Here is a 27,203-nt window from a genome sequence, read left to right as displayed (position 1 = left end):
TTTAAAAAAAAAGGCAACGGAGAAAGCAAGATCTCCGTTGCTTTTTACACACTGTGTCGCTATGTTAAAGGAGTTTAACATAGCGAGACAGCTTTAAAAAAAGCAACGGAGATCTCCGTTGCTTTTTTTAAACCTGTGTTGCTATGTTAAACTCTTTTAACATAGCGAGACAGTGTTTTAAAAAAAGACTTATACTAATGGAAATAGTCCGGACGACCGGACCTTTTTCCATTAGTATATGTCGATTTACAACGTGCACGCTGGCCAATCAGCGTGCACGTTTTGGAATATTAATGGGGGGTCATGGTATAATGGATAATAATGAAGAAGGGGTGAGCCATTTTGAAACCCCAAGGTGTCATGATATTATATTGTTTGTATGTCAGATGGAGATAGTGCCTAAGGTTTATTTAATCCATTTCTTACACCTGATCATTTTATATGAACAAGAACTGCTCATTGAATAATTAAGAACATTTTTGTTGTTTAAATTATGTTAATTATTTAAGCAGAATGAACAAAACCATTAGCACTGTGTGGAAAAAAAAACATAAAACAGTTGTGTTGCACAAAATAGTTTTATTGAGTATTGATGTGTGGTATGTATATACATATATATATATATATATATATATATATATATATATATATATATATATATATGTATATGTGAGGTGTCTTGTTGCATGCCCTTACGGCTTCTGTGTTTTTTGGTGGATAGTTTGCTTTTTTCTAACCTGCTAAAGTGATGATGCTGTTTCAGTATGATCTCTGCTTTGCATCTGCTTACTGCTGGCGCACCCTGTGGCTATGGCACACCGCAGAGTAGGATGAAGTTGATATCGAAAAGGATTGAATGAATGCTGCTAGTTTACCAAGCTTCCAAAGGCTGTTGAAGGTATATGTCAGACTCTTTAAAACGTACAGCTGCATAAGTAGATAGTGAAGATATATGTGATCTGTGCATTAATGTGTACCTTATGGGTGTGTTTAGCATTTGAATTGCCTACTGTCTAAAAGTTTCTCCAGGTAATTCTGTACTTGGTGAAGGCCAATTTTATTCCGGTTTCTGTCCTGATAGCTGTCCCATATGGGTCAGTTATGAAGACTCATCTCAAAACATGCTGCACACAAAGTGAATAATCCAAAAAATTATCTTTAAAAGCTGCATCCATGAACTTCAATGATCCTCACTTACTAAGTAGATGTCTGGGAAGTAGAAGCCAAAAGCAGATGTCATGGCACAAGATCCCTGCAGAACTCCAGTGGTTGCCCTCATGTTCTTAGAGGATGCACCTGCTGCTCTTTTGTTCGCTAATCCAGTTAACTCGCCATCTAACCACATATGGGTCACGGAGCTCCTTCAACTTGCATATCATATTTGCATATTGTGCATTATTGAATGCCTTGGATAGGTCAAGGGGTGCTGTGTGGAGAGCTTTTCCACAGTCAACAGGTTGAGTAACTTTCTCAAAGAAGTTTATCAACAGGTTGAGTAACTTTCTCAAAGAAGTTTACCAGATTCATTAGGTAAGATGCACTGTTGATAAAGTCGAACTGCTGGGAGTCAAGCCTGATGATATTTTGACATAATTAATTAGATGAGATACATGTATAAGACTTGTTAGACTGAGATTTGTGGGGGGGGTCATGGTGGGGCCACCCTTGAATGCAATAAGAGAAGTTGTGCCCCCACTACCATGGGGCAGAGCCATTTGCTAGGCTCAGGTTGAAGAGTTTGTGAAATGTCAACCAGAACATGCTTGATGCTGTTAATTAGACAGCTGGTATGGTGTCGGGCCCCATGCTTGAGGTATTCTTTGTTTTGCAGAGCACATTCATTATATATTCTTTCATGATGGTTGGTGGCCTGATTCCATCAGGATACCTGTTAATTAGACAGCTGGTATGGTGTTGGGCCCCATGGTTGAGGGATTCTTTGTTTTGCAGAGTACATTTATTATATATTTTTTCATGATGGTTGGTTGGTAGGCTGATTCCATCAGGATACCTGTTAATTAGACAGCTGGTATGATGTCGGGCCCCATGGTTGAGAGATTCTTTGTTTTGCAGAGTACATTCATCATATATTCTTTCATGATGGTTGGTGGCCTGATTCCATCAGGATACCTGTTAATTAGACAGCTGGTTTGGTGTCGGGCCCCATGGTTGAGCTAGTCTTTGTTTTGCAGAGTACATTCATTATATATTCTTTCATGATGGTTGGTGGTTTGATTCCATCAGGGATACCTATGTTCAGAAAAGATGTCTCTGGGGTGAAGGTGGCACTGAATTTATTAGCCAGTATATTGGCAGTTTTCACTGGATCGGAGTAGTTGGTACAGTTATGAATAAGCTTGGAGCAATGTTGGATATTGTTTATTTTCCTGAAATAACTAGATAAGGATTTCTTGTTGTTTTTGGCTTCTGTATCTACTGTAAGTTCAGGGGATGACTTTGTTTTTTGAGTCCTTTTTTATATTTTTGTCTAGCTACTTGATGCTAAGTTTAAGACCACTTCAAGTTTATTCTGTTGTATAGTAGGCTCCTTAAGAATCTGTTTCAGGGAATATTTGTTTCTATGTAAGTGTCTTGAGGTAATGTGATCTCTAACAAATATGAATACGTCATCACAGTTTCGATCTGGTTTATGAGTGTTATGAACAATATCCAGGTTTGAGTAAAAAAAAAAATTTACACTTTACTCAGCTGCTTTTACTGTAATTGTGTTCTTCCTATTTTATGGCCTTATTTTGCTTAGCTGTGTGCTCTTAAGTGTTCAAGCGCTTTTCTTGTGCACCATTTATTATTGCTTGTTAGTACCCTGATTAAATTGGTCTATCATTCTAAGCATCTTAGTTTTGGTTTTAGCACTTGGGCTTCAGGCCAAGTACTTTACATTTAAGAAGGTTATTGTGGTCTACAGTGTTGTGGACAAACCCTTATCAAAACCCTCTCTCCATAAGTCCACCCAAGGACAATTCCCATCAGTTTCTCTTACCAGCCTGGTAGACATGGACATACTGAGGCAGTGTAGTAACTGCCTTATGTTCACTGACAGTCCTCTTCTCCTAATACATAATTCTTTTACTTGTGAGAAATGCATCTACAGCAGTAACCTGGACTCCATGCTGTCTCACGCCACAGTCAGTACTCCTGACAAAGAGAAGATTGCCAGCACAAACACCACACCACCCACATCACATATCCAAACACAATACACACACACCTATGCAGAGGTCCACAGTAAAAACTTACCTAAACAGCAGAGACCCTAAAAACACACTTACAAACATTCCACACACAACACCAAACACATCACACACAGCAAACAAAACACCAGTGTCTCTCACAAACTGCCCATAAGGCATAACAATAAACCAAACATACTAGTCATTGGCGACTCAGTTGTGAGACGCACCGATGTCCCCCTCACCAGGCTAGACAAGGAGAAGGTCACGGTCAGTTGTCTGTCCGGTGTCAGACTCCTCCACGTCACGCATACACTTAAGTCTCTCCACAACAGGTACAAGTATGACTCTGTCATTGTCCATGCTGGTGTGAATGACTTGAGATGTACCTCTCTGGACTATATGAAGAGAGACATGATTGAGCTCTGAGTATGTGCCCCAGGCAGGTATGACTCTATCCCTAAGGAGCATCCTACCTTCACCAAGAATGATACCACAATACCAACAAAAAATAATTGACTTCAACAATTGACTTAGTTTCTGGTATTCCAAGGAACCCAGTATCTGTCTGCCTAGGATGACATGGTTGACTGGCCTCGATGCTTTGCCAGAGATGGCCTCCACCTGTCACCCCTGGGAATGATTCGGGTACTTCTCTTCCTTCACCTCAGCTCTTTCTCTCTACACCTTCCATCTTGCCTCTCCCCTTCCCCCCCTCTCCTGTACTTTACATTCCCCCCTGTCTCCTTTCCCCTGGCCCTCCCCCCTCTTTTTTTTTTGTACCTATCAACTTCCCCTAAGTATATATATATATATATATATATATATATATATATATATATATATATATATATAAAGGAGAACCTCCCTAGGGCATTCCTGTCCTGTCATGGGCTGCTGGCTCTGCTCGTCGGTAAGTACATTTGCTAAACAGTTTGCAATAATTACAGCTAATATATTCCGCTGACATATATTTGTTCTACTTATTTATCTCTTACTTCTGTATGAAGGTAAATTAATCTGTCTAGTTATTAGAGTTGATATTGAGAGTGCTGTTTTTACGATCATTCACATAGCTCACTTGGTAGGCTTTCAGCCACAATATTACAACGTGCTTAAGTATCTGTTAACCATTAACTGTGTAAATACGTGATTACGCTGTGCCGTATTTTGTATTTTGCCAAAACTTTATATGCTGTTATTTTAGTAGGCAAAATTTAAGTGCTGAAGTATCTCCTCTACATGCGTTGCTGAAATTATCACAATCAGCGTCCTTCTTTAATATGGTATAGGCTAGCACTTAAATGCTGCAGTCTGAACTGTTCTGACCTGGTAATTTTTTTTTTTATTACGTCCTTTAACTCATGTTTTCCCTGAATTGAAATCGTTGCGTGTAACATTTAAACATTTTCTCTGCTGTCGTATTTCTCATGTAAAATTGCTGCACTCATAGACCTGCAATTGTTTGCTATGTTTGATTTTCAACTGTTCAGTGCTGTTGCATTTCTCACTGTACTATATGACTTAACTGTGCTGTCGTATTTCACATGTAATTGCAATTGCTTGCTGTATTTGCTTTACAAATGTTCATTGCTGTTGCATTTTCACATTGTACTATTGTGCCAACTGTTACTGCTCCCTTGCCTTTGTTTTCTTGGGTGTGGAACTACTCATTGCTGTCACATTTCTTCAGTTTGTAATGGCTTCCTTGCCGTTATTCCATGTTTTCTAACACCGCTTTGTCTGCTTTTTCTTCTGTTGCCTACTTTAATTTCTTCTTATCTGCTGTAAGTCTACTCCCACTCACTTCTCTTCCCCTGTAGCCTTAGTCTCATTACCCATGCATTCTCCTTCCATATCTTTTCTTAGGCTATCCTTCTCCAAACCTATCTGAAGTATTCTACAGCTTTCTTCTCCTGTGTCTTCTAGTGACATTATCATAACCATTTTATTCTCCTCTCCATTTCAGCTTGCTAGTTGCACCTCTATCTCCCCATTTGTCTCCCACTGTATTGCTTATTACTCTGCATCTTGTCCTCACAAGAACGGGACTCCTGAAGTACTCTGCAACCTTACAGTCTTCCCTCAAGAAAATCAGTGTGTCTGTAAATCTCTTGTGGTGCTTATTTGACCAGCTACTGGCAATTCCTGTGAAGTTCTATGTGCAGTACTCCACCATGCACTCGCTAGCAGCCTACTGAGGTATATAGTCCCCTCTTTTATCCCCAATCCCCTTTTCTTTCCCGTGACCATCTCTGGTCTACATAATTCACGTTGCCCACTGGGTGGCAGTGTTCCCCTTTTCCCTCTTTCAACTCTGTATCTACAGTAACCCTCCCCTGTGTTAGCTACGTCTCCTAGTAAATCCTTGGAATAGCCCTCCTTTCCTGGATTCAGCCCAGCTTCTCATCCCTGTCTCCCCTTACCTCCAAGCTTGCTATCTAGCTCCATGTCTTCCCTCCACTCCACTGATTGATTCTGGTACATCTGTTCCTTCAGCTCGGCTCTACCCTCTCCATTCGCCCTGCGAGCTCAGTCTGCTCCCCATACCTGCCCCCAATTCCCACCCACCCACACTATCTCTGCATTTATAGCCACTAAACCACTCCCATCTCCAAACAAGTCAATCATATTCCTCCACCCTCATTTACATCATACTATCCCACTGTTCCCCTTCCTTCTAGTCATAGCACCCCCACCACCCTGCTCTATATTCAACCATACTGCAAAGCCCAGATAAACAACTATGCCTATAAAACCTATATCCTTTACAAGCCTAATACTTTTTCTCCTCTCCTTATCCTACCTTACCCTCCTTACAAGTCCTCCAAACATTAACCACTCTCCTCCTTTTCATATAACCCACCCATTGCTCATAAATGACGAGCACTCCACAATCATCATATCCCCCTACCTCTACTCCATCAATAACTTTCTCCTCTTTCCCTACAAACTTACATCCATCCATAACAACTCAGTTCCAATCCCAAGCATACCTACTTCTACCCACTAGCTCACCCTAAACACAGACACAAAGCACTCAAACGCCCCTTCTCCCACATCTGTCAACTCATCACCATCCTTCTCTCTGGGGACATCCACCCTAACCTGGACCCTCTTCTCTTCTCAACTCAAATACAGCAACACTTACCTCCTCCTCAACCAGAAAACCCATCTTTTCACTACAATTAATGCTCAGCATCTGTGCAACAAAATCCCTAGCTTCCATGCCTGGCTTCTCCACAATCAACCAGACATTCCGTCTTTCTCAGAAACCTGGCTAAAACCCCATATTAAAGACTCTGAGATTATCCCTCCCAACTACTACATCATTAGAAAAGACAGGACCCTCAAGAAAGGTGGTGGGGTACTTTTGCCCCCTCCAAAACCAAAAGAATAAAAAGCAACACTGCCCCATGGTTAACCAAAGAAACCATAACCTTAATGCGTCTACGGGACAAAACCTGGAAACATTACCAGAAATATAAAACTCCCTCCTCCCTAACTGAATTCAAAGTACTTCATAACAAAGTCAAAAAATGTGTTACATCCAACCGCAAATCCTATTTCTCTATACTCCAAAATAACCACAAGACAACCTCCCAAAACTTCCTCTCCTCAACCCTGGCAAAAAAGATAATCCTTGCCCTGATCCAAATGCCTGTGACTTGGCCTTAGCCACCCAATTTAATTCCTTCTTTATAGACACCATAGCCAACCTAACATCATCTTTCACCAACAATTCTTCATCTTTACCCCCCCTCCTATCTATTCCTCCATCATCACAACCAGCTCTCTTCCCCCCCTCCCTTATCCATCAAACCCATCTCCACATCTACCCTAAAAAAAAAAAAACTCCTTATGAACTTGAAACCTTGCTCTATTGCCCCCAATGACCTTCCTTCCTACTTTCTAAAAGCAGCTGCTGAAGCCATTGCTTTTTCTATTTCCATTCTAATAAACCGGTCAATCCAAGAAAGCTATGCTCCCCAACTCTGGAAAAAAGCCTTTATCATACCACTTCATAAAGGGGGCAACAATAACAATATTCCCAATTTTCATCCTATTGCCATCTTATCCCTATATGAGAAATACTAGAAAAATGCATTTACCTACAACTTTTACCCTACCTCATCCAACTGCTCACCCCTACACAACATGGGTTCAGATGTGGCCACAGTACTACCACCGCTCTCCTCTCCTTCCTTGAAACCGTCAATAAAGCTTCCAATTCTGGCTATCTATGTCTATCCTCCTTCTGGATTTATCCAAGGCCTCCGACACCATCTCTCATAACCTCCTTTCCAAACTCTCCAACCTTAATCTATCCATCTCTTCTACTAACTGGCTCTCTAGTTACCTCTCCAACAGACAACAAACTATCAAATGGAAAAAAGCCACTTCCTCCTTTCTTAACACTCCTACAGGTGTACCCCAGGGTTCCATATTAGGTCCCTTACTGTTCAACATCTTTATAAATTACTTCCATCTGTCTTTCCCCAAGGCTAATCTTATCCAATACTCAGATGACTGCACAATCATCTGTTCAGCCACCTCCATCTCCTCTTTCTTAAAACGAGGCCTTCTCTTCCACTGAGCACTGGATGTTAGATAGCCATCTTGCACTCAACACATCAAAAAATAAACTTATGCTATTTACTCCTTTCTAAACAAGAACTCTTTTACTCTCACTAGCCAAAACAATACCTCTCTCGAGATAGTATCCCGTATCAAACTCTTAGGTGTCCTCATCGATGAGCACTTTAAGTTTGATATCCACCTACAAATGAATATCAAAAAATCTCGCCAGAAACTTGGAATGCTTTACCGTCACAATCGCTACCTCACTCCCTCCATTAAATTAGTTCTCTCTACTACATACCTTATTCTTTCTCTCCTATATGGTGCTCCACTTCTCACTAACCTACAATCTTCTCTAAAGACTAAACTCTCTTCCTGTTACAATAAAATCTCCAAGTTTGCCACTGGCTACACATCATCCTCCCACCACTGCAATGCCCTTCATAAACTAAATTGGCTTGAGCTCCCCAATTATCTTACGTATATCCAACTCACTCACGCCCACAAACTTATCATCCGTCCATCTCTCTGCCCCTCTCTAGCTTCTTCACTGAAAATGCACCTACCCGATAGACTTCCGAGTTCCAATAACCAAAATCGGATTGAACTTCACAAGCCTGCTCATCCACCAGGAAAACAATTACTATCCTTTTCTCTAGCACGGCTCTGGAACTCCTTGTCATCTCTCATTTGCGCCACTCATAACCACTCTACCTTTAAGACTTTGTGTCATTCCCATCTCGTATCCCTCTAGGAATGTTCCTGCTCTCACCCTTCATAATTACCCTCTACACTATACCCTGTTTCAGACTCTTCCTCCTGTTCTCTTCTCCTTCCTCCCACTAAGCTTCATTCACCCTCGCCCTCCTTTCTTCCCACCCCTTTTTTAACTCCTCATGCACCACTTCTTCCTACTATTCTCTCCTTTTTTACTTGACATTTAATCACTTCCTACCCCTCTGTACTCTGCTATAACTCTAATATGATACCTATGCTAGGCTTCTATGCCTCTACTGTTAGATTTTCCAGTGTATAAACTAAGATATTTTGTAAATGCTTACTGACACAATGTTTTTTTTTACCTTTTTTTTTTGTAAATTGTATGCTGTATTACTCATTTTAAGGATTTTTCTAAATTGCATATTGTATTGTGAGCTTTTCTTCCCAGGACTCCATTGAAAATGGGCTCTTTACTGCCCAACAGACTATCCTGGTAACCAAACTGTAAAATAAATAAACAAAAATTCCAGATCCTGGCCAAGGCTCCTGCCTCCCCCATTGTGGCTTTTTTAGGCAACGCCCCAAAGACAAATCTTCCATCATAAAACATCTATCAAAAAGCAAGTTGAAGGTCATGCTGCGTAACGCTAGTAACTTTAACCTGAAAATGTACTCCACTGGAGGCTCTCCTCACACTGGAAGATGCCGATGTCTGTGCAGTCATGGAAACTTGGTTCAGGGCTGCGGAGAGCACCCTTGCCTTACCAAGCTATACCTCATTCCACATATTCCGATCCCAAAATGAGGTCGGGAAGACTAAGGGTGGTGGAGTCTCTATCTTCATTAAGGACAAACATACCTCTAGACTGGTTTGCCAGCATGACACACTGGAACTACTCCAGGTGCAACTGAGAGTTGGCAAGACATCCATCCAAGTCATAGCCAGCTATAAACCCCCCCCCCCTTAACTCAGGACACCCACTCCTCCTCCCTGGACCTATTTGACTCCATCAAAGTACCCCCTAATACCCTGATCCTTGGTATCTTCAATTACCCCACCATAGACTCGGTAAACTGTTTCTGCACTAATGCGCTCACCCAACGATTCCCTGACTTCATCAGTTCTAATGCAGTAGACCGGTTTGTCTCATCCCCCACAAGGGGGGGTAACATTCTGGACTTGGTTCTCACCAAGATGGGTGACTGCTGCACCACTCCCATAGTATGTTCTTCCATGGTGAGATCAAATCATCGGTCTGTCTCATTCAAAGTTTCTGTCCCACCCAACCCCTCCCCCCAGCTGTAACCAGGCTAAAAAAAATTCTCAAAAGCTGACTACAACCTCCTGATGGAGGGTATCAGTAGCTTCACACCACCGCCCCCCTCAGAGGATGCAGACAACTATGCTGAACAGTACGCCAATGCAGTATACAAGCACCTGTACAACTGCATGGAATCTGCCATACTCAACAAAACTAAAACCTGCTCAAGGAAACAAAAACCTGTCTGGTTAGCATCCTCTATCTACAGCCTTTACAACAGAAAGAAGAAACTGTTGTCCAAGGGTAAAAAGCAGCAAATTCCAAATTGGAAAAACTCCCTCATTAGCCTCAACAAGCAAATTAGATCACTAGTGAAAACCTCCAAAGCCAATTATGAATTGAAACTAGCCTCTGAAACAATGGGAAACCACAAAGCCTTCTTCAGATACATCAGGAACCTCCATGGCACAGCCCAGGTTTGTTCCGAATTAGTACTTAACACTGTCACTTGCACTGATCCTGTTGACTTAGCCAGCCTGCTAGCAGGTAGGTTCAGCGCAAACATCACACCCTGTCCTCCCAAAGACCCATTCGACATCCCCAATACTTATCTCGCACCTCTCATCTCCGTAGATCAAGTGGGAAAAGCCCTATCCAAAGCAAAGAACATGACGTCCATGGGACCAGATAGTATCCTAGGCTGTATTCTGCACCATCTCCAACACAAATTAGCTTCACCATTGAGCACGCTATTCAACCACAGCCTAAGTACAGGTTGCATTCCAGCAGAGTGGAGAACTGCCATTGTCATCCCGTTGCACAAAGGTGGTGCCACTACTGTCCCTGGAAACTGTCAGCTTTACAAGTCTGATCTGTAAAGCCTTGAAGCGTATTATTATGGATCTCATAAACAAGGACATAGGCAATCTCCAAGCATTTGACCCCCCCCCCCCCCACCCAGTTTGGAGGGGCATATCTTGCCTGTTGGACCTGGTTGACTTCTTTGAAACTATCACCAAGGCCCTGGATGAGGGCAAGTCGGTACATAAGCTTACCTTGACTTGGCCAAGGCCTTTGACACAATCTTCCACTTGGGCATCATCAAAAGGCTAACACAACTTGGTGTAAATCCCTATTTAATCAGGTGGGTGGCCAGCTGGCTCACCGATAGGACTCACAAAGTCAAAATCCTCCACCTCCAACAGCAGTCCTGTCTCTAGTGGTGTTCCCTAGGGATCTGTCCTGGAACCATACTGTTTGGCATCTGCTTCTCACAGGACCAGGCAAAGACAAAAGGCCTGTGGCTGACCAAGCTTGCAGACAACTGTAAGTTGGGTGCTGTCATTGACTCCCCAGATGATGTTGACATAATAATGCGAGAGGGTCTCACGGCAACAAATTACTGGTGCCAAAGTCACAGCCTTAAGTTAAATGCAAAAAAAGTATTGTCATACTATTTGGCAAAAACATGGCCTGTAGATTACCCCATCGATGACCACTCCCTAAGCACACAACCTGTGGTGAGAGACCCGGGTGCTCAGGTTGACAGCATTCTCACATTTGATCATCATGTAGCGGCAGTGATCAGAAAAGCCTTTTACTTGGTTCATCTCATAAGTAAAAGGATTGCATTGGGAAAAAAAGAGGTTATTACCTCTCTGTACTCCTCGCTCATTAGGCTAATAATTGAGTATAATGCCTTGTTTGGTATGTACCTCTCCAAACACCTGCGCCAACTGGAAAGGCCACAGAAGTACCTCACAAAGAGAATCCATGGCCTCCAATACCTGTCCTATGTGGACATGCTCAAATCACGGTCACTCTACTTGGTATTCTACAGATTGCTCAAAGGTGATCTGTGTCTCACCTACAAGACAATTTTGGACCCTGCCCTATTAGAGATGCTCTGTATCTGTAAGTCTAACTCCTTATGCATTACCCACTTGAAAGGCCTAAGTCTAATATGCGACATCAACAAAACCTGCTGGAGAGACAGGTGTGTCTTCCAGAGGCTGCCCCGTCTCTGGAATATTCTTCCCATGCATGACAGAATTCCTCACTGGCCCTCTTCAAGCGCAATCTTGATGAGTGGATGGGAAACCACAAAATTGTCCCTGGGAGTTCCACCTGTGTCCCTCATTGACAGGGGCTGACTGAGGTTTCTTTTTTTGGGGATAAACTCTTGGCTAGGCTTGTAAGTGCCTCAGGGCCATAAGCCTAGTCATCTCTTAAGAGTCTATGATCTCCGGGTACTTAAACCAGGTTTCAGTAATAACATATACATGGTTGTACTCTCAATGTAGGTGGACCTCAAGGTCCAGTGGTTTGTTCTTTAAACCTCTGCCATTAAGTAGAACCATCTTGATATGATCAGTGGTTAACTTGTTTTGGAAGTTTGGTTGGGAAGTTTATTAACTGGACCTTTACTAAAAAGGCACAATGGGGACAGCCAAAGCTGTTACCAATATGCACAGACCTTGGAATGGGAGATGTACCATCTGTGGTGAAGCAAGAATAGTTGTCAAACATCTTCTCCCCTGCTGACACATACCTGATCCCCGTGACAAATACTGGATGTAAATTTAATCTGCCCCACCACATCATCTTCTTGTATTCCTTTCTCCAACCACTCATTTACTATTTTAATGAACACTCTCTTTTTCACTTTCTGCCATTTCTTTTTAATACCCGTAACTTAATTCATCCAGTCCCGGTGTTGATTCATGTCTCTGTCTTCCATTACAGCTTCCTACAATACTCTCCTTTTAATTTACTCTCTGAAATGTTTATTATCACTTCACATATCATTTGCACGTTCATTCTTTCTCCTGCCGCTTCTTTTTATACTAGCTCCATAATTTCTTCCTGCGTGTGTTTCATATTGCCTTCTTTGCCTGATATTGCAATCACCTTCTTTTATTTATTTTATTATTTATTTAGATTTGTTGACCGGGTTTGTCCGACTGAGCTGAAGAGCCCTGTTTCAGTGGAGGTCCGGGGAGAAAAGCTCCAACATATTATACAGTTTTCATTATAAGCATTAAACAGCAATGTTACAGGATTATTACAAGGCATTAAGTAACAATACCATGTTATACAGTGTCAATAATCAGGAGTATAGCATAACTATTTCAAGATGTATAAAAAGAAATATGTCATTAAGATGAGTATAGTTTTTGGGGTAAGTGGTTACAAAAACACAGTTTTATCAAACTGTAGTTGCATGAAGGCAAGACAATTACAATGTAATGTTTCTCTGAGGCGATTTGTTTAATAGATTTTAGAAGACAGTAGAAAGTAGATTAAGGTATGAGAAGTAGGGGATGTTAAGGAGGGAGAGTGCAGTGGCAGGACCAGTGACTTTTAAAGTGCTCTTTGGTGGCTGTCTTAAATTGTTTAGGATGTGTAAGGGTTCTGATTTCTAGTGGGAGCCTATTCCAGGCAATAGTGGGGTGATAGCTGTACATGCTATGTCCAAATTTAGACTTGGGTTTGTAGATTTGTAGTAGGTCTTGTTTAGAGCATCGGAGAGGTCTGGAGGGAGAATAATGTGAGATGAGAGGGGATAGTGCCATGCAATAGAAAGGCTGGTATGGGATAGAATGGATGATCTGGAGCTGAGAGAAAAGAAGCTGGTAGGGTAATTCAAGCCAGTTTAGATGTTTTGGAGAAAGACAGTGGTGGGATTTGTAGGTTTGTTGGGCAGCAAATCTAGCTACCTTCTTGTAGGTAGATTTGAGTTTGGTCAGGTGTGTTGAGTTAAGATTTGTGAGAATTTGAGAGTTGTACATTAGACTGGGTAGAAGGTGTGTAAGACAGAGAGTAATCTTGGCTTCAGAGGTAAAGCCCTAGATATGAATTAGACTGCAAGTCAAATTTAAGTTAATCGTGTTGGATTCAACCTGAATGGAAGTGTTAAGGGGACTGTATGGAGAAGGAGGGTTTAATATTGTTGAATTTTTTAGGTAGGAAGAGTAACAGCTTTTTAATGTCTTTCCCTAAAATTGTGAAATTTCCTCTTTTATCCTTTAAAAAATGAATGTTTGCCTATGTATCATTCTCTTTATTTTCACTCTATTTTTATACATTTCTATTTCTCTTATTCTAGCACTACCTTGTTCTCTTTTTTTTTCATACATTTTCATTGTTTCTTCATATTACAAATTGCCTCTCTTTTTCATTCTATTCTCAACTAAAAAAAAAACATTTTTATATTTTCCTTATATACCATCTGCCTATATGCCTAATTTTCACAGCACAGTCTCATTGACATATGTTCTTTCCTTAATTTAATCCTTTTCACTAACCTCTCCAGTTAATCTTTGTATTCCTTTCCTTCCTTTAGTATCCCGCCTATGTAGCTTTCATTGGAATATTACCATGTTTGCCTTTATTCTAAAGCTGTGCAAAGTTTCAGGATCTCTTGCCACTTTCCTTAGGCTTGCCAAATTTTGATTTCATTTGCCTGATACCTTTTTTACGCCCTTTACTTATTTGAAGCCATTGAGATTGCCTGTATATAAACAAATCCCTTCATAGATCCAAGTTATGAGAGGTAGCACTGTAGTCCAAAGTGTAGGAAGATCCGGCAGACCTTACTCACTTTAGGTAATTCAGCCTTGCTAACAGATATGGGAAGAAGATTCCCTTTTCTCCAGTGTGCTACCGCAAAACTTTTGATTAGGTGACTCAAGGTATCTCACATTTCCAGTGAAGAATCTGAGGATGGAGAAGCCATTATATGAGGATAGATAAAAATGCTGTTCTCATTGTACTGCAGATCCCCACCAGATGACCTTTCTTTGGAGAAGCCATGAGGCTTATGAAACCCACTATGTACAGGCCCTTTCTTTACTCCCCAATAATGTTTTAAAGAGGATCTGGAGATGAAAGAGTAAGGAAGAGCCTTGGGTTAATCCCTGTTGTGGAGCTCATCTGGGTCTATATCATAATATCGAAAGGAACAAATCTCAAACAGCTTAAATATTGAAATTGCCATTCATCGATTTGTTTTTTGTGAAATTGCAGTACAGTAAAGATTGGGAATTTTGCCCTTTCCTCACTGTAGTGCAATCTCGGAGTTGGTATATATAATTAGCAGGGGATGTGGGGGTGCAGCCCCCCACAAAAGTGATTTCAATGAACGTCAATTTTGATATTTAAACCGTTTGAGATTCGTTCCTTTCGATGTTATGATATAGACCCACTCATGCTTAGGGGAAGACTATATGCAGACTGAAATTGCCCAGATTTTGGTGTCTGTGGCTGCAAAGAAAGTTGGTGCCCTCTGTAAGTCCCTGGTTAATTGGAGATGGATAATAACAAAGTCTTAGGCTGGACTGTTGTAATCTTCTTGTTCCAAAACAGAGCCTGGTTTTCACAGCATGTACCTCCCTTGCCATCAGACAAGAAGCCTAAAGCATTAGACAGGGTTGACAGAAGTTTATTCCTCTACAGTACTGGGATTGAGATTCTACCATCAGTTTATTTTACTTGCCAGGTGATGGGGAAAACCCACTTTTCCTGAAAATTGGGCTCAAAATCAAGCATATCATTGCACAGTCTAAAGTTCCTTAAGTTAAACTTGCTTTAATTTTAATTGTTTTCACACTGTGGCTAGCATAGCATGTTACAGAATGGGCATGTGCAGGAAAGCCTGTCTGAGACTACTCTTCCGTAAGTAGGAGCTCAGGTTGTCCATCCTAGATCCCCAATTTAACAGGTAGGTCTTAGCTGGGCATCCTGTGCAACACTTGGGTGATTTTTTGAAGTGTAAGCAGACCTCCACCCCATCATGGATGACCTTTTTATGACCACATTCACTCCCTCACTACTTCCTCTTCCAAACAAGCTAAATTTCAAAGAGGTCAAGCTCTTTCAGACTGATAATCTGGTAATGCCAGCCAGCTTGCTGAACATAATGATGTTGCCAGCCCACCAGGTGAAGTCCATGTTTCCAGGGGTGCTAGTGGTGGATTTATGTTCCAAGGTTACCTTGGTTTGGAGAGCATTAGCAAAGGACCTGAGTATTATTGATTTGATTATGGTAGGTCACTTCTTAGAGTTATTGGGTCCTTCTGCAGAAATGGCTCCATTCAGAGACCAAGCTATCTCACCAAACCTCTCAAGACATTCAGGCTCTACTCTTCAACTGAACCATAAGAGCTTTGGTTCTTGTCTGCTCCTTAGATCTGAAGAATATTAAAACTTTACATCTCCTCCTGGACCTCAATGACTTCAAATACATCTGTTACTTTGAGCAATGGATGGTTTCTCTCAGTCCTGTTTTGCACACTAGTATTGTAAGGTGTAGATGTTGGCACTGGAGATGATGGGCGCTTCTGGTGCATCAACATCTGGAGTCCACATAGAGTAATCCTTCAGTTGTCTAGGAGTAGGCATCATTTTCAAGTTCTACTTCTCTCTGATCTGTTTGCCTGATGTCTCTTAAGTAAGCCTGCATTGGCTGTATAGAGTGGTAGAGTGTCTGTTTCTTCCTCACCTATCAACTGCAGTACTGGCTTTTATCATAGCTCTAGTGTCACCACTGGAGTTCATGAATCATTGGTGCCCCTATCATGTCCCCACTGCCTGTTTCCCTGAAAGATGTGAGCAGGCATTGCTTTATTATTCCTCATTCCCCAAACCACTTCCAGCAGGTGCTTAAGCCATTAATTGAATGTGGGTGATCTAGTTCGCAATCAGTGCTTTATCCTTCTGGGCTCTGCATTTGTATATGGCTGTGATGAACCTCAGACACTTGCATGAGTTTGTAAGAAATCATGACTCAGTGCTAGTATATAATGCAGGTACAGGATTATATTTGTAAAGCATTTGTGCAAACTGTTCTATAGCTGTGGAGACATGAAGTTAAAATAAGGCACTTAATTACAACCAGGAAGGCAAAGGAATCTAGAAATACATGCAATGAGGTAATTCTTCTAATGTGTTGCACATATCAGAAAGTCAGATATTATCAGTTAATTTCTATAACAGTTTCACATTCCAGAGGATAATATTACATGATCCTTGTCACATGTTCTGTTCTTTTTCTTGGCATGCATCTATTACTTGTCTGATAAAATTGTCAGCACTTGCCACAAGTTTGTTAGTTTTCAACATGAGACACATCCATTTCGGCTTGAATTCTGCAAAAGTTACCTTGTCAGCATACAAATGCATTCCTTTCATTGAGACAAGTCCTTGCTGTTGCCAGCATTAACTGTTTTGTACAGTACTTTCAGTTGCATTCTGCTTAACTGCACTCTTTTGTTAAAATGCTTTACTGCTTTTAAAGAGACAGATACATTTGACATATTCAAAAAAATAATGACATTTTCATCATGTCTGACGGATTTAAGACTTGGAAATTCGGTGTCGCAGCACATATCACAGCCATACCTCCACACCTCACAACTGTACAGATTTCACAGAATGTACAGATTTTTGTCTCATATTTTTGGTCCTTATTTTTTCATAAAATCAAGGGTTTTTTTCATAAAAATCAAGGTTTTCTAGCAAATTAGTGGCAATTCAATAAAGACTGATGTTAAAAAATGAAAGACATTTGAGTTTTGGACTTCATACCATTCAGAAATGGCATGCTAATACAACACCTGTTATTCTATCAACATTCTAAGTTTGTAAGAGCAATATTTAAAAAGTGTCCCTATTTTTGGGCCTGTGTTCCACTTTTACTAATGGCTTTGTCCGTATTTCTTACTCTGAGGTTATGAGGTGTGCATACCTCTAAACCTCTGGGTATGAAAAGTAATAGCGATGGCAGATATCAGTAAGACAAGCACTGTCTCACTTTTCAGAGAAGATTTTTTTTTTTACATAAGATCCTATATAGTTAGTGGTGGTAGATCTTTATGTAGGCTTAGTTTATGTAATTAATAAAGTATATATCCATTGGTCTTTCTTTGAGGAAGATCATAAATTTAGGATGAGTGACAGTAAGTCTCAGGGCCAAAACCATACTGTTATGTGTAAAATTATAGCATTTGGCAGGTATGGTCTCCCCTGTTTCTGCCCAATGTGACCTTGGGAAGGGCAGGGCTCTGGCCCAGCACTGTCTGCTGAACCCATTCATTTCAGGCGCTGTTTACCTCTGTCCATTTTTCATAGAAGCTCTGTCTTTAATGTTGTTCAGACTTCATGATCAGCAGGTTTGCTTATTCCGTGTTCGAACCTCATGGCTCAGCAGCAGCAGTGAAGTTAGTTTCTTGGAAAACGCTTCTTTTTCTGGTGGCTGGCACTTACGCGAACATGATTTTGGAGCTGCAGGTTCTTGTATGTAGGGAATGTTATCTGGTCTTTCAGAGGTATTTGGGTGTCTACCAAGACAAAAATCACATTTCCTTCTGAATTTGTGTGAGTATTGTCCTTCAGCCAGGTCGTTCATATTCCATTTTTCTTTGTAATGGTGGAGGTCAGTGGAGAAAGGACCCTTTACACCCTAGATGTGCACCATGAGCTCTGATTCTGTCTAAAGTGAGTGTATGGGTTGCTGGTCCCTTTTGTCCCAGGGTGAGAAGAAATAGCAGCTGTCAAGCAAACCTTTTGCAAGTGGTTTACCAACTGCACTGTATTCTACTGCCCATGGTGAAAATATTCCTGTAAAAGGTAACTCTGCCAAAAGTATGGCTGCATGCACTGCTTGCTTCAGAACATTCTTCATTGCGGACCTTTGTTTAATGGTTATATTGTCATCATTTTACAACTTTGTGAAGTATTATTGCTTGGCTGTGCTTTTGGAAGCGAGTCTTCCTTTGGCGTCCTGCTATTTCAAGACTCCACTTTCTGAAACATCCCTCTTTGTTGACATCCAACTCCTTCTGCTCTGAAGGTCTTAATGCTTGAGATCCATTCCGTATGGGGACCAAGAGTACACTTTAGTATTGTATGTAAATGGATGTTCTTACTGTATGTACTGAGCTTCATGGAGATGCTGTGTTTTCTATTTATTGCTATACTCCTGGATTTCGCTTTTTTCCCCACACATTCTGTGAGAAGCTGCAGCACTGCTGCTCGCCTTCTTTATACTTCCACCAGCATCACACACAAGTACTCCACAACTTTGTATTGCCACTGCTATGCCACTGTAGCTACATCCTTTTAGCATACAGTCATTTTAAATGCCCTTTGGTTGAATATACATTGCCAAAAACACTTTTGGTGATCCTTGAGATTGCATTTTTTCCCTAGTGTTGTGTGACCTCAGAGTTTGTATATAGAAGCTTGGAGGATAGTGCGGGTGTGCCCCTGCAACAAAAAAAATCTATATATATATATTTTTTTTTTATAAAAACTGTCGGAAGTGTTTTTTTATTTATTTTTTTATTGATATGAATCCATACTACTGACCGACAGCCTGCCCACAAGACATCACTGACATCACCTTCTGCTTAACCCTTCATAATGAAATCTCTCCAAAAAGAAAAATCAATATTTTCCTAGAGTCTTGGACAAATTTCTCTTGGTTGTATAAGCACCACCTTGGATTGCTCTTGAAAGAAGCCACAGACCTGTTCACATCTGCCTGGTCACCAAAATAAACAAATAAGCAAAAAAACTAAAAAAATCTCAAAGATTTTGATAAATTGTTCGTCATCAAAAATCTTTTTCAATCCCATAGATCAGCTCATGGCTTCTGCATTATAAGGATGTACACTGCATTACATGTGTGTACCCTTAGATCCACGTTAAGCATTTTTGCATTGCAAGTTTGTACTCCAGGAGCCACATAGCATTCTGCGTTACACACATGTGCTTATAGACTCAAATGAGGCATTTTGCATTACGTGTGTACATACTGATCCACACAAGGCATTTTGCATTGCGTATGTATCATGTGTATTCATAGATCCACACAAGGCATTCTGCATTACATATGTGTACTCATAGAGCCACATAAGCCATTCTGCATTACATATAAATACTTATAGATACACACAAGCATTCTGCATTACACATGTGCACCCTTAGGTACATGTAAGGTATTTTGCATTGCACATGTGCACTCCTAGATTCGCACAACGCATTCTTTATTACATATGTGTACTCCTAGGTACAGAAAAGGCATTCTGTTTTGCATATGTGTGCTCCTAGATCAACACAAGGCATTCTGTATTACATATGTGTACTCCTAGATCAACACAAGGCATTCTGTTTTACATATGTGTACTCTTAGATCAACACAAGGCATTCTGTATTACATATGTGTATTCCTAGATCCACACAAGACATTCTGTTTTACATATGTGTCCTCCTAGATCAACAAAAGGCATTCTGCATTACATATTGGCTCTTGCCACCCGTATATTGACATTTTTAGGTAGTGTTCCAAAAACCAAAATTCCACCATAACAGCTACAAACAAATGCAGTCTGAGGGTCATGCTACTCAGTGCTAGAAATCTAAACCTCAAGATGCACTCGCTCAAAGCTCTCCTCAAAATGGAGAATGTCGACATCTGTGGTGTAAAGGAGACCTGGTTTAAAGAGGCAGAAAGCACCCCTGCACTCTTAGGCTACAACTAATTTGATACCTTTTGGGCCCAGAATATGGCCAGAAGCTCCAAAGGTGATGGTGTCTCCATATTCTTAAAGGGTACGCACACATCTAGACTGGTAGCCCGTACAATGCATCCAAGATATTTCAGGTACAAATAACACTGTTTAAGATGGCGATACAAGTCATAGCCTGCTAGAGAACCCCAAACATGCCCCTAGACTCTCACTCCAAGTTCCTAAGCACCCTGGAATCTATCAAGGTCCAACCCAATACTCATACTGGGTGACTTCAGCTACCCTTCAATCAACTGGGAAAACTATTCAAGTACCAATGTACAGGCACAGCGCTTTCTGGAATTTATCAATTCCAGTGCCTTGGACCAGATCATTCTGACCCCCACTAGAGTAAGCAACATCCTCGACCTGGTTATCACCAACATGGGAGACTGTTGCTCCACAACTATAGTCAATTCCTCCCTGGTTAAATCTGACCACAAACTGATCACCATGGAAATCTCCATTTCACCTACGTCCCCTGTTAAGGTGACCACCCTGAAAAACTTCTCTAAAGCCGACTTTGGGCTCCTAAAAACAGAGGTGGCTAACTTCTCGGCACCCATGCCAATGGAAAATATCTGCATGACTCCCGAATCATACACCAGTGCACTGTACACGAGCATGTACACAAATACATGGACCTTGCCATATTAAATAGAACTAAGATGCTCTCCTCCAAAAAAGGAAGCCAGTCTGGTGGTCCCCAGCCATCAACAAACTCTACAAACAGAAGGAAGAAACTGTTGCAGAAAAAAATGAAGTCACAAGACTGTAAAACCGCCTTTATCAGTCTCAACAAAAAGCTGAGATCCCTTATCAAATCCTCTAAAGCCAGCTATGTAGGCAGAATTGCAGATGACACCAAAAACAACCACAAAGCCTTCTATAGCTGTATCAAAAACCTCAAAGGCAATACCCAGATTTGCTCTGAGTTATTGCACAGTGGCATTTACTATACTGAGATAACAGATATAGCCAACATACTGGCCGAAAGATTCAGTGCCAATTTACCCCACCATGGGCCCTATCACAATACTAGAAAAAAGCCTGGTACCCACCATTTCTGTGGCACAGATAAAAGCTGCATTGTGCAATGTGAAGAATACAGCATCCATGGGACCTGGTATTATTCCTGGCTGTGTTCTACATGAGCTACAAAATGAACTGGCACCACATCCGTGTGCCCTGTTCAATCACAGCCTTACTTCAGGTTATGTCCCTAACCAATGGTGCACTGCTACAGTCATCCTGCTCCATAAAGGGAGAGGAACTACAGACCATGGGAACTATCACCCCATTAGCCTGATGAGTCTGGTATGCAAAGCTATGCAGTGTATCATCATGGACCTGCTTAACAAAGATATAGGCAATCTCCAAACTCTTGACCCCGAGTATGGCTTTGTAAAGGGAGATCCTGCCTGCTGAACCTGGTGGACGTCTTTGAGGCAGTCACCAAGGCTGTGGTTGAGGGTAAGGCAGTGCATATAGTCTACCTTGACCTGGTCAAGGCCTTTGATACCATTCCCCACTCAGCTATCATTAATAAAGTCACCAAATTAGGCATCAATCCTTACATCACTAGGTGGGTTGCAAATTGGCTCACAGACAGGACCCACAAAGTGAAAGTTGCGGATTCCAAGTCAGACTGTCAACCAGTCATGAGTGGAGTCCCACAGGGCTCTGTCTTGGGCCCTCTCCTGTTTGGCATCTACTTCTCAGAAGTCCAGCCCAACACAAAAGGACTTTGGCTGACTAAGTTCGCTGATGGCTGTAAGTTAGGAGTCATTATCAACTCCCCAAGTGATGCAGACATCCTACAAAAGGGCCTCTCTGAGACCAATGACTGGTGTCGGAAACATGGCTTGAAGCTTAATGCCAAAAATTGCGTTACTATCTACTTTGGAAAAAACATTGATGGGAGCCCACTGGGCACCCAGGTCGACAGCCACCTCACCTTCAACCACCACATTGCCACTGTGGTCAGAAAGTCCTTCTACATGGCACATCTTATAACCAAAGGTTTCACATCCAGGAAGAAAGAGGTCCTCATCCCTCTCTACTCATCCCTCATTACACCATTCATCAAATATAACGCCCCATTTGGAATGTACCTGACCAGACACCTACAACAATTGGCAAGGACACAAAAGTACCTCACAAAAAGGATCCTAGGCCTTAAACACGTCCTTCATGGACAGACTCAAGAAACTTCAGCTGTTCTCAGTCTCTTATCGTCTACTTAGAGGTGACTTCTGCGTGATTTACAAAGGCTTGTCTGACCCGGCCCTACTTGAAGTGCTGCACCTAAAGAAATCTGAATCCCCCCGCGCCACACGCTCCAGAGATTACATCCTCATTACCACACTTAACAGAACATGCTAGAGGGACAGGTTCATTTCCAAAAGACTGCCCATACTCTGGAATAAGCTTCCCAATCATGTCAAGCAGAGCACCTCGCTGGCATTCTTCAAGAGAAATCTTGACGAGTGGATGGGTAACAGAAAATTTACTCCAGGGATCATTCCAGTTGCCCTATTGGATAGGTACACTGTGAACTAACATCGGGTTGCACGGTGCATGGGAAATATTTTTGGGCTAGGCTTGTAAAGGCTCCAGGGCCATTAGCCTAGTACACACCTATGAGCCTATATACATTCTCATATCCACACAAGGCATTCTGCATTATACGTGTGTATTTTTAGACCCAAATTAGGCATTCTGCATAGCATGTGTGTACTTACCAATCCACACAAGGCATTCTATATAAGGTATGTATCATATGATCTATACAAGGTAGTCTGTATTACATATGTATACTCATAGATCCACAAAATGGCATTCTGCATTACACAGGTGTATTCATATTTCCTCGTAAGGCATTCTGTATAATAGACATACTTCCTAACACAAGTAGTCATTCATACCACTGAAACACTCCAGGACAATCATATATCATAAGACCTTCTGTATGACGTATATACTCCTGAACTTCAGTCACCTGTATAAACTGTTTTGTACTACAGGTACAGGTGCAGATATCCGTGGCCAGATTAACTGTTGTGCGTTACCAGTCTTTTCCCAAACTGCGAATTGAGTCACTGTGCATCACAGATCTGTTTGATAACACAATCAGTTCAGATAACCCATTCTGTAGATAGTCTTTCCACCAACCCTGCAGGATCACATAATCTGTTGTATTTCAGGGGTTTGTTATCCACCCCCCAGAGACTCGCACAACCTGCTAAGTATCACACATCTGTTCCCCAGTCTTATAGTCCCAGTTGAGCCATTCTTTGTCACAGAAGTATTCATCAGCATTACAAACCTACATGTCATTTTGCATTATATAACTGTAAGCATGTTTCAGACATGGACCTAAAACTGGCCTAGTGGAGGATTTGCGATTTGCTATTCATGTAGAAATTCTAAAAGGATGTTGTTACTTGAATCACAGCAGAGCTGCTTTATTATTTATATGTAACTGTTTTCTCATTGTACAAATAAGAGTTGTACTCTGTACTTCTGTTATATGAAAACATATTGCACACACTACTTGGGCCTGATCAGTAAGGCCTTCCTATGCTGCTTTGATTCAAGTCATGACCCAGCCACTGTCATTCTTTCAGCTTTTGTTCCTGTCAAATAGTTATTGGTCTTCATACTGGGAGTGAAACCACTTTTCCCCTTGGAGCAAATCACTTTCTGCTCTTAGAATATTGTCTGTCATAGGTGTCATGGCAGACAGTATTGTTATTGGGGACATCTGGACTCCAAAGCATTGGATGGTTTGGCAGAGGGCCAGACACATCAAACAGTCTGGGACCTACAACCTCCTTTCTCCTGTCCAAGTTTTACATACCTGAATGAATAAGCAACCATCCCATGCAATGACTCCTGCTGTATGCAAGGTGCACCTTTGCACTCGTATTTATATTCTGCTTTATCAGTGAAGATAGATTTTTAGATAGTTCTCCTTTCCCCTCACGTCATACTGGTGTGCTCAGTCTTGGTCCTACGTAGACAAATTTCCTCCTTTTGTCTTAGTAGGCTGATGTTTACTGATTTATTCTACTGTAAGTAAGGAAGATGCGTAGTCGCAATTGATATTGTAATATACAATAATTAAGCATTACTGTTTCTGTATTTCTTGTATCCTAGGAACGTGCTTGCAGTTTGGAACAATACATTACATTACAATTTGCAAAACTCCACCAGTTTCTCAATGACAAAGAACAAAAACTCATTCAACAGCTTAAGAATGAAGAGGCCAAAATTCTGAAAGAGATGGAAGAAAATCTTGAATGTATTAAAATTACTATTATGGACTCCCACATGGCAGTGTCTGAAACCAGCATGGAGCTCAAGAAAGAAGAAGTGGAGACTCTGATAGAAATGAAAGGAAATTCTGAAGACATTAAAACTTTTACTGTGGTAACTCAGGAGGCAAAAGCTGATGTTAATTTGAAGGTCATAAAACAAGAAACTATTGATTTTTTAACAGTAAGCACACTTTTCTTTTTTCTGTTTTTTTAGCTTTTGCATGACTGTTATTTGAAAGTGAAATACTGAGTCTGCAGAGATAATGTAACCAGCAGTTTAAATGCTATAAAATAGTATGCTTAACTAATAATTATTTTTGTTTATCCTAGGATGAAAACACTGCATATAAAAGTAAATCTCCCTTTGTTTTATTTATGCAAGTTCTAATGGATGTTTGGAAAGAGTAGAACTACCTCTAGGTCATCTGATGCACTGTACTGGAACACCTGTCAAGTTACAGTTAAGAAGAAACAAAAAAATATATACAATGTTAACTACCACACACCTGTACGATGAGTGTAGCCACAGTGTTACTACCCCATACCTGTACAGTGAGTGTAGCTACAGTGTTACTACCGCACACCTGTACAGTGAGAGTAGCCACAGTGTTACTACAGCACACATGTACAATGAGTGTAGTCACAGTGTTACTACCGCACACCTGTACAGTGAGTGTAGCTACAGTATTACTACCACACATGTGTACAGTGAGTGTAGCCACAGTGTTATTACCGCACACCTGTACAGTGAGTTTAGCCACAATGTTACTGCTGCACACCTGTGTACAGTAAGAGTAGCCCCGGTGTTACTACAGCACACATGTACAATGAGTGTAGCCACAGTGTTACTACCGTACACCTGTACAGTGAGTTTAGCCACAGTGTTACTACTGCACACCTGTACAGTGAGTGTAGCTACAGTGTTATTGTCACACGTGTACAGTGAGTGCAGCCACAGTGTTACTACTGCACACCTGTACAGTAAGTGTAGCTACAGTGTTACTACCACACACGTGTACAGTGAGTGTAGCTACAGTGTTATTAGTGAACATGTTTATAGTGAGTGTAGCTACAGTGTTACTACCACACACCTGTACAGTGAGTGTTTTGGCCCTAACCACAAGTGCAATATTGGCGTTTGTTAATGAAATGTCAGTATCCTCTCGGCTTCATAAATCAATGCCGGTACTAGTCTAGTGCACCTTCAGCTCCTGCTGATTTCATAGCTGTATACTAGGCTAACAACCACAAGGGCCTTAGTAAGCCTACTCATGCATCCCAAATCTGTGAAAAGTTATTGTACTCTTGATAAGTGTAAGTAGGGGCTTGGGAAATGAAACATTTATAAGCATGGACCTGGGAGATGAACCATTACAGGCTGCCTTTGTCCATTAGAGACATCGGTGCCAAACCAGGGATAAATTCTTCCCCATCTAGTTGCCCAAGTTGCACTAGAATTAGTTTTGGGAGAAACTCTGCTTCACATGTTCCATGCCCCCTTGTAGCTTTGGAACAGTAGAGCAGCTCCACAGACATTTTTGTTTTCTGTTGCAGAAGAGTCTTAGATGAGGATTTACTACATACTGCTGAACATCAGGTAGGCAATACACAGCACACTACTACACAAACCAAAACTGTAGCATGAAATTATATATGGAAATACACAGCACACTATAACACAAACCAAAACTAAAGTGCGGTATTATACACAGCACACTATAACACAAACCGAAACTGTAGTGTGAATCACACTACAGTTTCAGTTTGTGTCAGTGTGCCATGTATAATATCACACTACAGTTTTGGTTTGTGTTATAGTGTGCCATGTATTACCGTGTATAATATCATGTGTGATATTATACACCGTAATACATGGCACACTATAACACAAACCGAAACTGTAGTGTGATATTATACATGGCACACTAACACAAACTGAAACTGTAGTGTGATGTATACACGGCAATACATGGCACACTAACACAAACCAAAACTGTATTGTGATGTTATACACAGCAGTACATGACACACTAATACAAACTGAAACTGTAGTGTGATGTTATACACAGCAATACACAGTACACAAACACAAACCGAAACTGCAGTCTGATATTATACACGGCAATACATGGCACACTATAACACAAACCAAAACTGTAGTGTGATATTATACACGGCAATACACAGCACACTATAACACAGCACACTATAACACAAACCAAAACTGTAGTGTGATATTATACAAGGCAATACATGGCACACTAACACATACCAAAACTGTAATGTATTATACACGGCAATACAAAGCACACTATAACACAAACCGAAACTGTAGTGTGATATTATACACAGTGATACACAGCACACTATAACACAAACCAAAACTGTAGTATGATATACACGTGAAGCATAGTCACTTCAAATGCCAACAGAGGGGTAATGCTATGCAAGCTTCTTTCTTGGGACAGTATCCCTGTATTCCCTGTAATGTAATAAAACAATTCTCATACTTCATCAGGAAATTTTTTATTTACTTCCATGTTCAGAGCAGTAATG

At 41.1% G+C, this 27,203-nt stretch overlaps 1 protein-coding gene across 1 annotated transcript in view; it reads left to right on the top strand.

Annotated features, from left to right (window-relative positions):
* LOC122814459 (zinc finger protein 91-like) overlaps positions 1-27,203 on the top strand; it is a 586,949-nt gene that overhangs the window by 9,742 nt on the left and 550,004 nt on the right. The window contains exon 3 of the mRNA XM_044087039.1: positions 24,487-24,828. Within this exon, the coding sequence (XP_043942974.1) occupies positions 24,487-24,828 (342 nt within the window). The remainder of the gene's footprint in view (positions 1-24,486; positions 24,829-27,203) is intronic.

This window comes from Protopterus annectens, chromosome 10.part0, assembly GCF_019279795.1.
Source record: "Protopterus annectens isolate FY-2018-M chromosome 10.part0, PAN1.0, whole genome shotgun sequence".
Taxonomy (NCBI): Eukaryota; Metazoa; Chordata; order Ceratodontiformes; family Protopteridae; genus Protopterus; species Protopterus annectens.
The sequence above is the reverse complement of the archived record's forward strand: the minus strand, read 5'-3'. Positions and strand labels throughout refer to the sequence as shown.